General features: G+C 45.0%; 1 protein-coding gene across 1 annotated transcript; it reads left to right on the top strand.

The window, feature by feature from the left end:
* Positions 1 to 1162: 1162 nt before the first annotated feature.
* IMP3 (IMP U3 small nucleolar ribonucleoprotein 3) lies at positions 1163 to 8289 on the top strand. The gene is made up of 2 exons (XM_057725065.1): positions 1163 to 2674; positions 2711 to 8289. Exon 1 carries the CDS (start codon positions 1228 to 1230, stop codon positions 1780 to 1782), a length of 555 nt encoding a protein of 184 aa, XP_057581048.1. The 5' UTR covers positions 1163 to 1227; the 3' UTR covers positions 1783 to 2674; positions 2711 to 8289.
* Positions 8290 to 16207: the final 7918 nt, after the last annotated feature.

The following is a 16207-nucleotide window of genomic DNA, read 5'->3' as shown; positions in this document are numbered from 1 at the left end:
GAGAAAGCCCGTGTGCAGAAACAAAGACCCAATGCAGCCAATAAATAAATAAAATAAAGTAATTAATTAAAAAAAAAGAACACTAAATTCAGGAGAGTAGATAACTTTACTCTGGGTGAGTGGCTGGAATAGGTAGATGAAGTGGCCCTGGTGTGGCTGTTGTGTCCAACAAGTACTCATTATACTTTGTATCTTACATATGTTACATATAGTATTTTCCATGTATCATATTATATTTTTAAAAAACAATGAAAAGTGTACAAAAATAAGCTAAATGACAGGCGAAGAAGCTAGGTGGCGTCAAAGTCTTGGGCAAATAAAGAAGTTAGTTCTGTAGCGCCACACTAAGCTAAAACAGATGTAATTAGCAGGAAAAGTGTTGTCTGTTAACTAAATACTCGGGACCAGAAATCCACCCTGTCAAGCTAATTCGTTTGAGCCCAGATGAAAGCGTGAGGACTTGTCCTACCCAAGCTTTTCAAACTTACTGGGGTTCATGAATCACCTGCCATTCCTGTTAACGATACAGATTTCCAGGGGACTCCTGTGTAGATCCCGATTCTGTGCGTGTACGAAGCAGCCCGGGAATCAGTATTTCATCGGTTCGGTGGCGCCCAGCCCCACTTGGCAGGGAGAAACCGCTCCGCCCGCCTGGTAATGGACCCGGCGCTACTGGGCGGCGGGCACAGCGATCAGCCCCGGCCAGCTTCCGGAAGCCCCCCAAGAGGTGGGAGGACCCCCCACGGACAGTGAGCACAGTAAATCCCACCAAACTAGCGCGACGGTCACCCCTCTTTCCTGGAACGGGCCTCTTTAGCTCTCGTGGGAGAGACTCCAGAGAGGCCCTGAATGGCAGAAATCTAAATGAGAGGAAGTAATTACGGCACTAGCCGATTAATTCCAGGCAACTTAAAACCGCGCAGACACGCCTTGGGGCCGCCCCTCCCATCCCCGGCCTCTCCCATCCCCGGCCTCTCCCATTCCCGGCCTCTCCCAGCGCCTTTTCCCCCGCCTCCCTCAGCGAACGTGAAGAAAAGAAGAAACGCGAGATACGGACGCGGGGCGTGGCCCATCCTGACCAATAGAAACAGAGGGCGTGGCGCTGAGCCTTTCTTTCATTGGCCCACGGTCCCGAGGGCGGCCCGGTCTAGCCGTGCTGAGGCGGAAGTCACCCGGGCGCCGCAACGCGCGCTGAGCTTCTGTTGCTGCAGGATCCGAGCCGCCATCATGGTGCGGAAGCTTAAGTTCCACGAGCAGAAGCTGCTGAAGCAGGTGGACTTCCTGAACTGGGAGGTCACCGATCACAACCTGCACGAGCTGCGCGTGTTGCGGCGCTATCGGCTGCAACGGCGCGAGGACTACACGCGCTACAACCAGCTGAGCCGTGCCGTGCGCGAGCTGGCGCGGCGCCTGCGCGATCTGCCTGAGCGCGACCCGTTTCGCGTGCGCTCCTCGGCCGCGCTGCTGGACAAACTGTATGCTCTCGGCCTGATCCCCACGCGCGGGTCGCTGGAGCTCTGCGATTTCGTCACGGCCTCGTCCTTCTGCCGCCGCCGCCTGCCCACCGTGCTCCTTAAGCTGCGCATGGCGCAGCACCTCCAGGCCGCCGTGGCATTCGTGGAGCAGGGCCACGTGCGCGTGGGCCCCGACGTGGTCACCGACCCCGCCTTCCTTGTCACGCGCAGCATGGAGGACTTCGTCACCTGGGTTGACTCGTCCAAGATCAAGCGGCACGTGCTGGAGTACAATGAGGAGCGTGATGACTTCGATCTGGAAGCCTAAAGGATCTTCCCTCGCCAGGACTGCATTTTACAGATGGGGAAGCTGACCTGAGGCCTGAGATTCTGTGAAGGCGCTCTCCCCAAGAGTGTCAGTCAATGGTCTGTTCTTAAGAACTTGGCTTCTCAGCTACAGGCCACGCACAAAATTTTCTTAACCTTTTGGACAATTGGTAGTTAAATGACTGCCTAAGAGACAGTGGGAAGCGGTTTTGTGCTGCCCCGGGGAATTGTTCCATTCTTGTACCTACAGCATTGTAGTATGAAAGCAAGGACTTGCGAGGGCGGTGGGGGGGGGGGGTGACTACCTCCGCCCCTAGCTTTTCTTTCATTTCGCTGCACCAGGACGGTTTAGTTTAATTTATTTAACTCGAATTCTTGCTCTTGTTCTTGATTAAGCTGTGTACAGCTGTTGAAGAGTTTGGTCTTAAGTTTGCATAAAGTGGATGAGATTTTAGTGTTCAGAGTCCTTTCTCTTTAAAAGAATGCTCTCCTAATGCCAATAAATGGCCTAACTGCTTTTTAAGTGCAAATTTTTGTCTGGGTTTCTCAAGTAGGAGAGATGTTTCTCACATAGATGATTGTCACATCTATAGGTCTCCCTGGCTCAGGAGCCCAGAGAAGGAGCAGAGCAACAGCAGCAATCTGCCTGTGGGTGAAGCCTGCAGCAGGGCCCACTTAGGGAGGCTGCAGGATGTTATACAGGGCTGGGCAAATTTGTCACTTTACCAATCCCTTCCTTGGAATGAGTGTTTTGGCAGGGCTCTTCCCCACAGGACTTCCTGTTGATATTCTAGCCCCAGGAAATACCGTATTAGAGGGCTGAAGTGTTTGCTTGCCTAAGGAAATAATCACCGTGTAGCTTGGCCATCTAGCGGTTAGAAGTGGCCCAGGAGGTTCCTGGAAACTTTTAGGCATGGACCCCTCAGGAGATTCCAGGGCTGCCTGCCCAGAGCAGCACCTGCACAGTCTCTGCCCATCACAGCCTGCCATCACTCCCTGCCCAGCCTATAATTTAGACAGAGGTTAATGCTAATTCCCCAGTTGGAATGGGTTTTACTGAAAGAAGCAAAGGATGGCTTGGGAGTCAGGGAGCCTAGCCTGATGACAGTGGGGGGATATGAAGCAAAAGGATCTGCTCTAATCCATCCCCCTCACTGGAAGGGAGAGTAGGGAGACGACCTCATTTACCCAAGACTTCTACAAGAATAGTAGAATGCCAAGACCAGTGGATTGCTTTTCTGTATGCCTTCTCCATTTCCCCAGGTGTAAGGCAGCATTTGGTGAAGAAACAAACAAGGGAAGGTGACACTGGGGATGACAGTAAAAGCAAATGCTGCTATATGTCAGGCACTAAGTGCATTACATATCTTAATCCATTTAATCCAACAATCCAATGATATGGGAAGCACAATTCTCTACTTTTCAGATGAGGGAACTGAAGCAGAGATTGGTTGAACTTCCTCAGATTGCATAGCTGATAAGTGGGAGCTGGAATGCTCCTTTAAGAGTCCTCCGGACTTTGGCATAGCTAGCCCTTGGGATACATCAGAGTTTAGAGAGAGTCCCTGAATCTGAGTTTCCAAGCCAGCAGAGAAGCAGCAGCACTAGGTAATGTGGTCCGTCCCCAGCAGAGTGCTGTGTAAAGATTTGAACAAGGAGCGGGCATTGAGCTGCCAAGACTTGACTAACATTCGTTGAGGCCCTGCCTCTGCTGGGCTGCTATTTGCTCTTCCCAACAACCCTGACAGGTGGGTGGTGTTATTCACACCTTTTCAGTTTGGCAAACAGATTTGGGACAAGAACTTGTCCAAGGCTGGGGTTCAAGTCCAGGCTCATACAACTCCAAAGGCCATGTTCTTTTCAGTGCCTTTTCTTTTCCATTCCTTTAGGAGAGGAAGGAGAGAGAATCCCACTCCTCAGCTCTAGTGGCTGGGCAAAACCTTCACCCATTTGAGGAGTGTCCTCAGGGCTCCCAGAATTAGAGATCTCATAAGTGGGAGAGCTCTGAGGCTCTAGAAAGCAGGAACCCCCTGTGGCCATCCGACTCTCACCAGGCCCCACAGGGCAAGGCAAGTAGACTGGTCCCTTTGGAGTCGTTGAATCCTGCTCTTATAGCCCAAGCAGATATAACTTCAAAGTTCGCTTGAAGGAAACTGGGTTTAGGAACTTAGGAGTAAAATTCAAGATTCTTTAGAAAAGCTATTCCTTCTCTCTTTTGAGGGAAGATGGGAAAGAAATGACTTACCAGAATTTGTAACCAGAAACTTTGGGCTTTAAAAAAAAAAAAGCACAAGACAAGGGATTCAGAAGGAGGCTCGAGCTGGACTGCCAGGTCAGAACTGGGCCTTCTGTGCATAATTAGGTGTGTAACATTGATTATTTTACTTAGCCTCTCTGTGCCTCCATTTTCCTTGTCACAAATGGTAATATATGGTGGGGGGGGGGGGGAATGGGAATTATTGTTTAATGGGTCCAGAATTTGGCAATGAAAAAATTTGGAAATAGTGGTGATAATTGCACAACATTGTGAATTTAATTAATGCCACTGAACTGTACACTTAAAAATGGCTAAAATGACACATTTTATGTTATATATATGTATATATGTGTGTATATATATATATATACTTACCATAGTTTTTAAAAAGTGAAAAAAAGTGGAGTGGGTAATAATAGTACTGACATTAAAAATCATTGAGAGGAGTAAATGGCTTCATTCCCACAAAGCCCTTAGAGAAGCTCCTGGCATGTGATAAAACCCCAACGCTGAGCTCCCCCACCCCCTTATCTCTCCCCAGGCCACAGAAGTACAGGGAGCGAAACATGTTACAGCAAAAAAGCCTAATGGATTCAAAAATGTAAACAGTGGGCAGGAGGGCAAATTGGTACAACCTCTCAGGAGGGCAGTTTTACAACATATATCAAGAACCTTAGAAACATACATTACATACACATACCCCCTGACCTAGAACTGCCACTTTCAAGAATTCAGCTTATATATATTATGGATATTTGCAAAAAATTCATTACAGGGATATTCATCACCATGTTTATAATAGAATAAAATAGGGAAAAATTGAAAATGTGTCCAGAGGGGACAGGTTAAATTATTGGATATCTTTATGATGAAGTGCAACTATTAAAAATTATTGTAGCAAGATATTTAAGGCCTCAAAAAGTTAACAGTTAAATAAAACATAGAACTACCAATAGAATCCCATTTTTCTGAAGACAAATATAATCGTAGACAAAATAATGGATATATTGTCTCTGAGTAGTAGTAGTGGTGGTGATTTTACTCTTTTTCTTTGTGCTTTTCAGTATTCTCCAACTTTTCTATGAAGACTGTGCATTATACTAAGATAAATATTACCGTTTTGTGTGATCTCAGTCTGAAGTTGATACCTGTGGCAAGTTTTCGGAAAAGGAACATTTAGCTTTAAAAAGCAGTGTCTAATCAAAGAGCAAATGAAATGGTCTCATTAAAAGAGAGGAGTGATGCTAACCTGGCTGCCCTCAGAAAGAGGTTTGGACAAAGAGATCAGTGAGCTGAGAACTGGGAATCATTTCTCCCCCAAATTCAGTGAGTCAAAGAAAGGTCAGTTTCTGGGTGCGGGGTGGGGAGCAGCGCTGAGGGGTTGGGGGGGATGAATTGGGAGATTGGGATTCACATATATACACTACTTGTGTATAAAATAGATGACAAGAAAAAAAATCACATTGTACACTTTAAATATATGCAGTTTATTGTATGTCTATATCTCAATAAAACTCTTTTTAAAAGGAAAAAGAAAAAAAAAAGGAAGAAGGGTCACCTTGGGAATTTCCTGTGGTCCAGTGGTTAGAACTCGGTGCTTTCAATGCCAGGGCATGGGTTCGATCCCTGGTTTGGGAACTAAGATCCTGTTGAAACCGTGTAACTCAGGTTGGGACTTGAACCCATGGTCTTTTAACTGAGATCACATACCTGGTCTCAGGACTTAATGAAGCTCAGGTTCTTGATGTCTGTCACAGAGAATTCAGTGAGAGACAAAGTGATGGGTAAGAAGTGGATTTATTAAGAGACAAACACTTCACAGACAGCGTGGGCCATCTCAGAAGGTGAGAGCGTCACCAGGGCATGGGCTGGGTAATTTCATAGGCTAATAAGTGGGAGGGGTATTCCAATTATTTTAGGGAAGGGGTGGGGATTTCCAGACATTGTGCCCCCTGCCCACTTTTTGACCTTTATGGTCAGCTTTGGAACTGTCATGGTGGCTGTGGGTATGTCATTTAGCTTGCTGATGTGTTACAGTGAGCAGGTACTGAGGGCTCAAAGTCTAGTGGAAGTCAATTCATCCTCCATGTTGGACTCATTTGGTTCTAATCAATTTATGTCGAGTCCTTGGGCTAAGGTTGTGCCTTGCCCCCATCCCTCCTATTTCACCAGCAAGCCATGTGGTACAGCCAAATTAAATAAATAAATAAATAAATTTGAAAAGTAGATCCTTAAAAAAAAAAAATTAGATCCTGGGACTTCCCTGGTGGTGCAGTGGTTAATAATCTGCCTGCTAATTCAGGGGACATGGATTCGAGCCCTGGTCCGGGAAGATCCCACATGCCATGGAGCAACTAGGCCAGAGTGCCACAACTACTGAGCCTGTGCTTTAGAGCCTATGAGCCACAACTACTGAGCCCACATGCTGCAACTACGGAAGCCCACTTGCCTAGAGCCCATGCTCCACTACAAGAGAAGCCACTGCAGTAAGAAGCCCATGCACTGCAATGAAGAGTAACCCCCGCTTTCCGCAACTACAGAAAGCCCATGCAGCAACAAAGACCCAATGCAGCTGATAAATTAAAAATTAATTAATTTTTAAAAAACCTGAACTTTAGGGGAAAAAAAAGTAGATCCTACAAGTTTTTCATCACAAGAGCAAAAAAAAAAAGGTCAGCTTTCCTCAGCCTCTGGGAGCCTGATGTACCATCACAACTTAGGCCAGCTTCCTAGAGGAGCTGAGTATATAGACAACGGAATGCCTCAGGGAACCCTGCCCTTCTGCCTGAATGTTAAACTGAAGTGTCTCTGTTCAGTTCTCAGGCGGACCATCTACCCTGCCCACCTGTGAATGGCTACAAGAAAGGAGAAATTAACACATCCCTCACCAAGGCTGGTCATTCCAGATGTTTTGCAAGACTGATGGCCCTTTTACTTTACTTCCCTGCCACCTCTCCCTGTCTATTCTACCTTTTTACTTTACTGCCTCTCCCTTTCTGATTCTATAAAAGAAACTGGCATCCATAGCCCCATAAGATGGTTTTTCGGAGATGCTAGCCTGCCATCTTCTTCGTCTGCCGGCTTTCTGAATAAAGCCATATTCCTTGCCTCAACACCTCATCTCCGAGTCATTGGCCTATCACGTGGTGAGCAGAGGGAGCTTGGAGCCAAGGTAACACTTTGGCTCCATCTTTTATTAACTACTTGATGACAAATAAGCTACCTCCCACCTCAGAGCCTGTTTGCTTATCTGTGAAATGGAGATAATGTGAAGATATCACAAAGCACTCTAATGAGTTTATATGCCTAGATGGACTCTTGGGCTTACCTCATTGTCAAGTGAGGTCCAAGAGACTCTGGCTGGACCTGAAGAATCAAAAGTATAGGACCAAGCAGACCTGGGAGAATTGTGGATGAAAGCACATCCCAGGCTGCCATCCCACCTGAGGCCTGCTGCCTCCCTCCCTGACCTCCACGGGATTTTGCACGTGAACTATGTCAAGGTAAAAATGTCTCTGACCACTGTGGTCACCAGCAGCTGAGGGTTTGGGGCTGAGCAAGCCAGAGGAGTAGCCAACAATAGGGAGGAGGGGAGCTCAGGCTCAGTCTATAAGGAATTAAGTCAGAGCTTTTTGGCAGTGCCCAGTTCTGTGCCTACCTAGTCACATGCCCCTCTGGTCTTGCTGTAACAGGGAAGAGCAAGATCTGACTCCACGTTGGATCTGTTTCTTTAACTTTTGCTTTTCATCGTTTTATTTTAAAATTAATTAATTTGTTTGTTTATTTATTTATTTATTGGCTGCATTGGGTCATGATTGCTGCGCACAGGCTTTCCCTTCCTGGACCAGGAATTGAACCCCTGTCCCCTGCTTTGGCAGGTAGATTCTTAACCACTGCACCACCAGGGAAGTCCCTTTGTTGCTTTTGTTATTATAATCATACATAATGGCCTGCCTCAGGGAACCCTGTCCCTCTGCCTGAATGTTAAAGTGCCTTTGTTCAGCTCCTGGGAAGACAATCTGACCCTTGCCCACCTGTGAATGGATGCAGAAAAGAGGAAATTAACACATCCCCTCCCTGATGCTGGCCAAGCCAGGAGATATTTTGCAAAATGAATGGCCTTTTTACTTTACTTCCTCACCTCCCCCTTGCAGTTCTATAAAAGAAACTGGTATGCAAACACTGACAAGATGGTTTTTGTGTATGACACTAGTCCACTATCTTCTTGGTCTTCTGGCTTTCCAAATAAAGTCTCTATTCCTTGCCTCAAAACCTCGTCTCCCAATTTATTGGCCTGTTGTGCTGTGCGGCAAGCAAAGCGAGCTTGGACTTGGTAACATTGCCAATTTCTCTATCAGTTATCTATTGCCTTAATAATGGTGTGTAACAAGCCCAACCCAAAACTCAGAGCTAAAACAATAAGCACTTATTTAGCTTATGAATTTGCATTTCAGATCTTTGCTGGGCTCACTTAGATTTTGTGATGGGATGTGTGTTGGATTAATGATTCTACTGACCTTGACTGTGCTGTCTTAAGTCTGGGGGTAGGCTGGCTGGCTGTCAGCTTGTCTAGGATGCCTTGGATGGGATAACTATGGCAACTTGACTGGGATGCATTTGCATCCTCCTGCAGCAGCAATTAACTTGCATGGCATTTTATTCAATAATATTATTCTTAAGTTGCCTGTGGTGAGTATGACTACCCAAGAGTGTGGCTCAGGCACAATGGAAAATTAGCTATGTCCCCACCATAGTCCCCAGGATGAGGCCTTACATACAGTAGGTGCTTAATAACTGCTTCAAATTCAGCCTCTTTGTTGTTACCAGCTGGGCTGGGATCAAGGTGAGGCAAGGGAGGCACCTAAGGTACTTGCCAGAATGAGCACCTCCTTGAATTTTGTCACCCTAAGTCATTCATTTGCCTCTTCTTAGCTCCAGCCCTGGTGATAGGCATGGTGCTCTCAAAGCACAGGAGAAATGAGTACAGAGAAATCACAGTCCCTATCCTGAGAGGACAGAGACTACAGTAAGCTGGCTGCTTACTTCTCTGGGTTCAGCTCTGGGCTCAGCCAGCCCAGCCAGGCCTCACGCTGTGTTTCCCAAGGTCTGGCCATTCTGAACCATCATCACACCATTTGCCATAGCCATTTCCCACTTGTATTCTTGTCTACTAAAGAATTTAACCTTGCCCAAAAGGTCATTGCCCTTTCTTCTGGGAAGTAGTCTCTAAACCTTTGGAATGTCATGTCTGATAGGAGTGTCTTTGTTTGCCTGGGGTCCTTGGAGCAGTCAGATTGCAGCAGTGTGATTTATGGTGGGGCTCTGAGCCACGCCCACAATTTTGATGGAGCGTGGGAGCTTCTGGGCAGCAGCTGGACTTCTTGAGGGGGCTGAAAACTGCCCCTAGGTGGACAGTTAACCATTTCTATGTAATGGAGCCCCAATAAAGACTCTGGCCTGGCGATATTCTCTGGGAGGCAGCATTCCATGCATGTTGTTTTCCATGGAAACTGGCAGAGGAATGTTGTCCTGACCCCACAGGGAGAGGACAATGGAAGCTCTTCAGTCCGGGCTTCTTCCCTGGGGTGACTTTAATCATAACTTTTCCCTTTCCTGTAACTGGGACTAACAACTTTTGGTGAATGCTGTGCGTCTTTCTAGTGAATTATTAAACCTGAGGGTGGTTTGGGGAATCCCCTGAATTTGCAAGTGATGTCAGAAATGAGGACAACCTTTGGGGGAGGGATAAATTGGGATATTGGACAGACAGATACACACTACTATATATAAAATAGGTAATAAGAACCTGCTGTACAGCACAGGAAACTCCCCTCAATATTCTGTAATGGCCTATATGGGAAAAGTATCTAAAATAAAAAAGTTAAAAAAAAGAGTTGACATGTATATGTATAACTGATTCACTTTGCTGTACACCTGAAACGAACACAGCATTGTAAGTCACCTATACTCCAATAAAAATTTTAAAATTTTTTAAAAAACAAAGAAATGAGGACCATCTGAACCCCCTCATTTTGCATTTGGCAAGCTCCCACAACTATTATTTTCTCAATCATTTCCTTTACCTTATCTTTCTTTTCTTTCAACCTAAGTTTATTTTGAAAGGAAACTGCCCAGGGAAAAGCTTAAAGGATGTTAATCTTTTAGAATTGCACATTCAGGTCCAAGAGAGAAGGCAAGACAAATTGCCTCCGATGCCTTTGGACTTAAAAGTGAGTCGAAGATATTCTACACCAGTGAAATTACAGAATAAAGACACTGAAGTCATACAGGTGGGTGTCAACTAAAGAATGTCACTCGCCATCCGGCTTTACAAAGATTGAGTCATTAGCCACTGCAGTCACTGACCTTCAACACACCCTAAAAGTAGTTCAGGGTGGCGATGAGGAATGAAGCACTCTGTACTCTGGGAAAACTGGCAGAACAGGCCTTCAGATAGATATTTTCAGGAGAACATTTAATGAACGTAATTTCTTGCACCGTCCCTTATTTAGAAAAGCACTAATAGCATTAACTAAGATATTTTTCTTGTGACTAGGTAGCCTTCTACCAAGATGTGTGCTTGACTGCACGCACCCCTTCTCCAAAATCACATATATGCTGACCACCCTTCTCCACCACTCCCTTTTCAGAACAATTCCTTGGAGCTATCCGAGAGGCTGTCTCCTGGGCTATAGTCCTAAGTCCCTAATAAAACAAACTCAGCTCTCATGTGCATTTTTATGTCAGTCAACATGGGTTAACATATCAAGATTTCCACATTAACAAAGACCTAGTAATATCTGCTTGAAATGAAGGCTACATTCCACAGGAGATAACTATAAGCTTTTTTTTTTTTTTCAATTCAAGTATAGTTGATTTACAATGTTGTGTTAATTTCAATAAGATTTTAATGTTAAGATGTTTCCAAAGAACTTCCTGACAAACTAGCCAGGCCATTTTCATGAAAATAGGAAAATGAATAAGAATAAATCAAACAGGGCTTCCCTGGTGGCGCAGTGGTTAAGAATCCGCCTGCCAATGCAGGGGACACGGGTTTGATCCCTGGTCCCATAAGATCCCACATGCCTCAGAGCAACTAAGCCCTTGCATCACAACTACTGAGCCTGCGCTCTAGAGCCAGCGAGCCGTAACTACTGAGCCCGTGTGCTGCAACTACTGAAGCCCATGTGCCTAGAGCCTGTGTTCTGCAACAACAGAAGCAACTGCACTGAGAAGCCCGTGCACCACAAGGAAGAGCAGCCCCCGCTCACCACAACTAGAGAAAGTCCTCGCTGAGCAATGAAGATCCAACTCAGCCAATAAACAAATAAATAAATAAATAAATAAATCTTAAACAAACAAACAAAAAGAATAAATCAAACAGAAAAGGACCTTCAAGTTAACATTGATTATGTTTTTATTGTAATCAAAGAAAAATGCACTTTAATGCACTTTCAGTTTTTTTATTGAGGTAAAACGTACATAACATAAAATTTATCATTTTAACCATTGAAGTGTACAGTTCAGTGGCATTAAGGACATTCACATTGTTGTGTAACCATCACCGCCATCCGTCTCCATAACTTTTTCATCATCCCCAACTGAAACTCTGTACCCATTAAATAATAACTCTACATTTTCCATCCCCTCAGCCCCTGGCAATCACCCTTCTACTTTCTGTCCCTATGGATATGACTATTCTAGATACGTAAGGAAAAACTCTTCTATGTTTCTTCTCTACTCTACTAAACACTATTCATGGAATACTTCACTTCTGACACTTCTGGTCACCAAATGTGTGTGGAGGTTTTCACACATCAGGCAGTTCTGCAACAAAGATGGGTGCCTACTAGTCAATTCAGTTCTGCCACTGTATACCTGGAGATAATGTCGTATCACACAGGTGAAGGGCTCAGTCCCAAAATACTGCATCTCCCCTCCCCAACTGAAACCGCTAGGTGGCATTTCAGAGGGCTCCAAGGAGCTCTGGTTCTTTATGTCTCCATGCAGAAAGAATTCAGGGAGAGGCAAAGTGATAGATAAGAAGTGATTTATTAGAATATGACGCTTGTGAGGCTTACAAGCGGGCGGAGAGGAGGGTGCCTTGCCCTGAGAACTTAGTGGGCTACAGTTTCATAATCAAAGGAAAAGTGGGGAGGTGGAAAAGACTACTTGCTTCCTCATTCTTGAGTAGACATCAAAGTTCCATGGTCAGCTCCTCCTCCAGTTTGCGCAGGAGAGTTTTCTTGTCCCTACATGGAAAGGCTAGGACTGTTATGGCACTATGGAAAAATTATTTCAGGTGTCATTACAATGAGGGTCACCTTTCCATAAGTTATTGTTTTTTCATGTGTGCAGAGAGCATGTCTTAGGGATCATTAACTTACTCAACACACTGGGCAGAGTGTGGGTCCCATACCACCATTGTTTTATTGTTTTGGGGCATGTCTCATGCTTTTGTTGTGTGGTTTGCTGCTAAGCAAGCCTGCTTGGTTTTGTGGTTAAGCAAACCTGCTTTTTTGAATGATCATTAATTTACAGGGGTCTCCTATACTTTCTTTACTTACAATCCCCTAGTGAGGTTAACTATTTAATCACCTACTTTGTCCCTTTATTCTGTCCCTATCACAATTTCAGATGCCAATTAAAGTCTAGGTTGTTATGCATGCTTTTGGATGGACTAGATGTAAATCAGAGGTTCCCATGACCCCTCTCCTGGCTAATTTGCTAGAGCCACTCACAGAACTCAGGAAAACAGCTTACTTATTAGATTGCCAGTTTATTATGAAAGGATATAACTCAAGAACAGCTAAATGGAAGAGAAGCATAAGGCAAGATATGGGGGCAGGAGCACTGAGCTTCCCTGCCCTCTTTAGCTGTGCCACCCTCCCAGCACCTCCACATTTTTGGCAGCTCAGATGATTTCCAAACCTGGTTGGTAGTTTTAAGATTTTTGTGGCTTCATTACATAGGCATAATTGAGGATTATGATTAACTCAACCTCCAGCCCCTCTCCCCTCCTTGGAGGTGAGGGGAGGGCATTAGACTAAAAGTTAAAACCCTCCAGACTTCCCTGGTGGTCCAGTGGTTAAGACTCTGTTTCAAAGGCAGGGGGGCAGGGGTTCAGTCCTTGGTTAGGAACTAATATCCCACATGCTGCCCAAAAAAAAAAAAAAAAGTTAAAACCCTCCAATTTCACGTTGGTTCCCCTGGCAACCGGCTCCCATCCTTAGCGGCTTTCTAAAAGTTACCTCACTAACTAACTCATATGTGGCTGAAAGTGAGCTTGTTATGAATAACAAAAGACATCTTTATAACTCTCCTCATTTAGGAAATTCCAAGGGTTTTAGGATCTCTGTGCCAGGAACAGGAAGAAAACCAAATATATATTTCTTATCATAAATCACAATATTGCTAATTACCTCATATAAATGGAATCATACAGTATTCATCTTTTGTGACTGGCTTATTTAACAAAATGTCTTCAATCCATATTGTATGGTGTCTCGGAGTTTTCTTCCTTTTTAAGGCTGAATATTATTCCACAGTATGTAGTATGCATACACCGCATTTTGTTTATCCATTTATCTCTCTGTGGACACTTGAATTGCTTTCATCTTTCTGCTATCGTGAATAATGTTGCTATGAACCTGTGTGTACAAATATCTGTTTGGGTCTCTGCTTTGAATTATTTGGGGTATGTACCCAGAAGCGGAATTTTTGGATCACATGGTAATTTTATGCTTCATTTTTTGAGGAACCACCATACTGTTTTCCATAGTGGCTACACCATTTTATGTTTCCACAAGCATTGCATATGGGTTCCAATTTCTCCACATCCTCACCAATACTGAGTTCTGTTTTGTTGGTTTGTTTTTGAATAATAGCCATCCTTATGGGTGTGAAGCAGTATCTTACCATAGTTTTGATTTGCTTTTCCCTGATGATTAGTGATGAGCATCTTTTCACCTGCTATTGGCCATTTGTATATCTTCTTTGGAGAAATGTCTGTTCAAGGGACTTCCCTGCTGGTCCAGTGGCTAAGACTCCATGCTCCCAATGCGGAGGTCCTGCAATCAAATCCTGCTGGCTTTCAAATTCTGATTCTCTGGGGATTCCTCCTCCCGTTGCTGGACCCCCAGGTTGGGAAGCCTGACGTGGGGCTCAGAACCCTCACTTTAGTGGGTGGACTTCTGCGGTGTAACTGTTCTCCAGCTTGTGAGTCACCCACCCAGCATTTATGGAATTTGATTTTAATGCGATTGCGCCCCTCCTACCGTCTCATTGCGGCTTCTCCTTTGTCTCTGGATGTGGGGTGTCTTTTTTCGTGAGTTCCAGTGTCTTTCTGTTGATGATTGTTCAGCAGTTAGTTGTAATTCCGGTGCTCTTGCAAGAGGGAGTGAGCACACGTCCTCCTACTCCGGGCCGGCGGATTCTTAACCACTGCACCAACAGGGAAGTCCCCAGTTTCCTTTATTACTAACACCTCAGGTCAGTATGGTACATTTGTTACAGCTAATGAACCAACAGTGATACACCGTTATTAACTAAACTCCATACTTTATTTATTCAGATTTCCTTATTTTTTACCCAATATCTTTTTTCTGTTCTGGGATCCTATCCAGGATACATTATATTTAGCTGTCATGTCTCCTTAGGCTTTGACAGTTTCTCAAATTTGCTTTGATTTTGATGACCTTGAGAGTTTTGAGGAGTACTGTTCAGGCACTTTGTACACCGTCCTTCAATTGAAATTGGGCATTTTGAAGGTTTTCATCCTTATCTGAGGTAGCTGATCAGCTCAGGGCCTAGCCTTCTGGGTGTATCTGTGTTGACACTATCTTGTTATCTCAAGTTTTTCTTTTGTTTTTTTTTTCTTGTCTTTTCTTACCTTCTCACCTCTTCTCTTCCCTTCTCTCTATTTTTTGGCTGTGTCGAGCAGCCTGCAGGATCTTAGTTCCCCAGCCAGGGATTGAACCCATGACCCCCGCAGTGGAAGCATGGTGGTTTTTTTTTTATAAATTTATTTATTTATTTATCTATTTATTAGCTGTGTTGGGTCTTCGTTGCTGCACATGGTCTTTCTCTAGTTGTGGCGAGCGGGGGCTACTCTTCATTGTGGTGCACGGGCTCCTCATTGCCGTGGCTTCTCTTGTTGCGGAGCAGGGGCTGTAGGCACGCAGGCTTAAGCAGTTGTGGCACATAGGCTCAGTAGGTGTGGCTCATGGGCTCTAGAGCGCAGGCTCAATTGTTGTGACACATGGGCTTAGTTGCTCCGTGGCATGTGGGATCTTCCTGGGGCAGGGATCTAACCCGTGTCCCCTGCATTGGCACGCGATTCTTAACCACTGCGCCACCAGGGAAGCCCTGGAAGCACGGTGTTTTAACCACTGGTCTGCCAGGGAAGTCCCTCTCAAGGTTTTTCATTGGAGCTGCTAGCTGAAGCTCACAGCCCCGGCTTCACTTTAATCTCTAGCTAGGGCTGAATTAAAGAATGTGGAGTTTATCATTTTCTCTTTCCACAAAACTTTTTCTATGACTACTGTAAATAGAAAAGCAGTTGCATTTGGAGCACGTAGGTAAAAATAAACAATGAAAACAGAACAGTGTTATTCATTATTAACTGGCTGCAGTTGCTGGCTGAAAGCACTAAACCTGAGATAGGCTGTTCCTGACTTGCTGCTTTCACACTTCGTGCTATCTCATGGCGTCCTCACAGTAACCCCCGTGGGTATCATTATTATGGCCATTTTATAGATGAGGAAACTGAAGTTCAGGGACAATAGCTTGCCCAAGTCACCGAGTTATTAAATGATGGAGGCAATTTGAACGTAGGTCCTGCTGGCTCCAATTCCACACACCTGTGCCTTAGAGCAATGATTCTCAAACTTGAGCAGGTATCAGAATCACCAGGAGAGCTTGCAAAAACAGATGCTGTCCACCCCCTCTGAGTTTCTGATTCAAGAGGTCTGGAGTGGGCCTCAGAATTTGGTTGTTTTTTTTTTTTGTGGCTGAGGCACGAGGCTTGTGGGATCCTCGGCAGTGAAAGCTGGGAATCCTAACCACTGGACTGCCAGGGAATTCCAGAATTTGCATTTCTAACAAGCTCCCAGGTGATGTTGGTACTGCTGGTTGGGGTATCACACTATGAGAAGCACAAGCCTTATGC

The sequence above is a fragment of the Hippopotamus amphibius genome, chromosome 2 (assembly GCF_030028045.1).
Source record: "Hippopotamus amphibius kiboko isolate mHipAmp2 chromosome 2, mHipAmp2.hap2, whole genome shotgun sequence".
NCBI lineage: Eukaryota > Metazoa > Chordata > Mammalia > Artiodactyla > Hippopotamidae > Hippopotamus > Hippopotamus amphibius.
The sequence above is the reverse complement of the archived record's forward strand: the minus strand, read 5'-3'. Positions and strand labels throughout refer to the sequence as shown.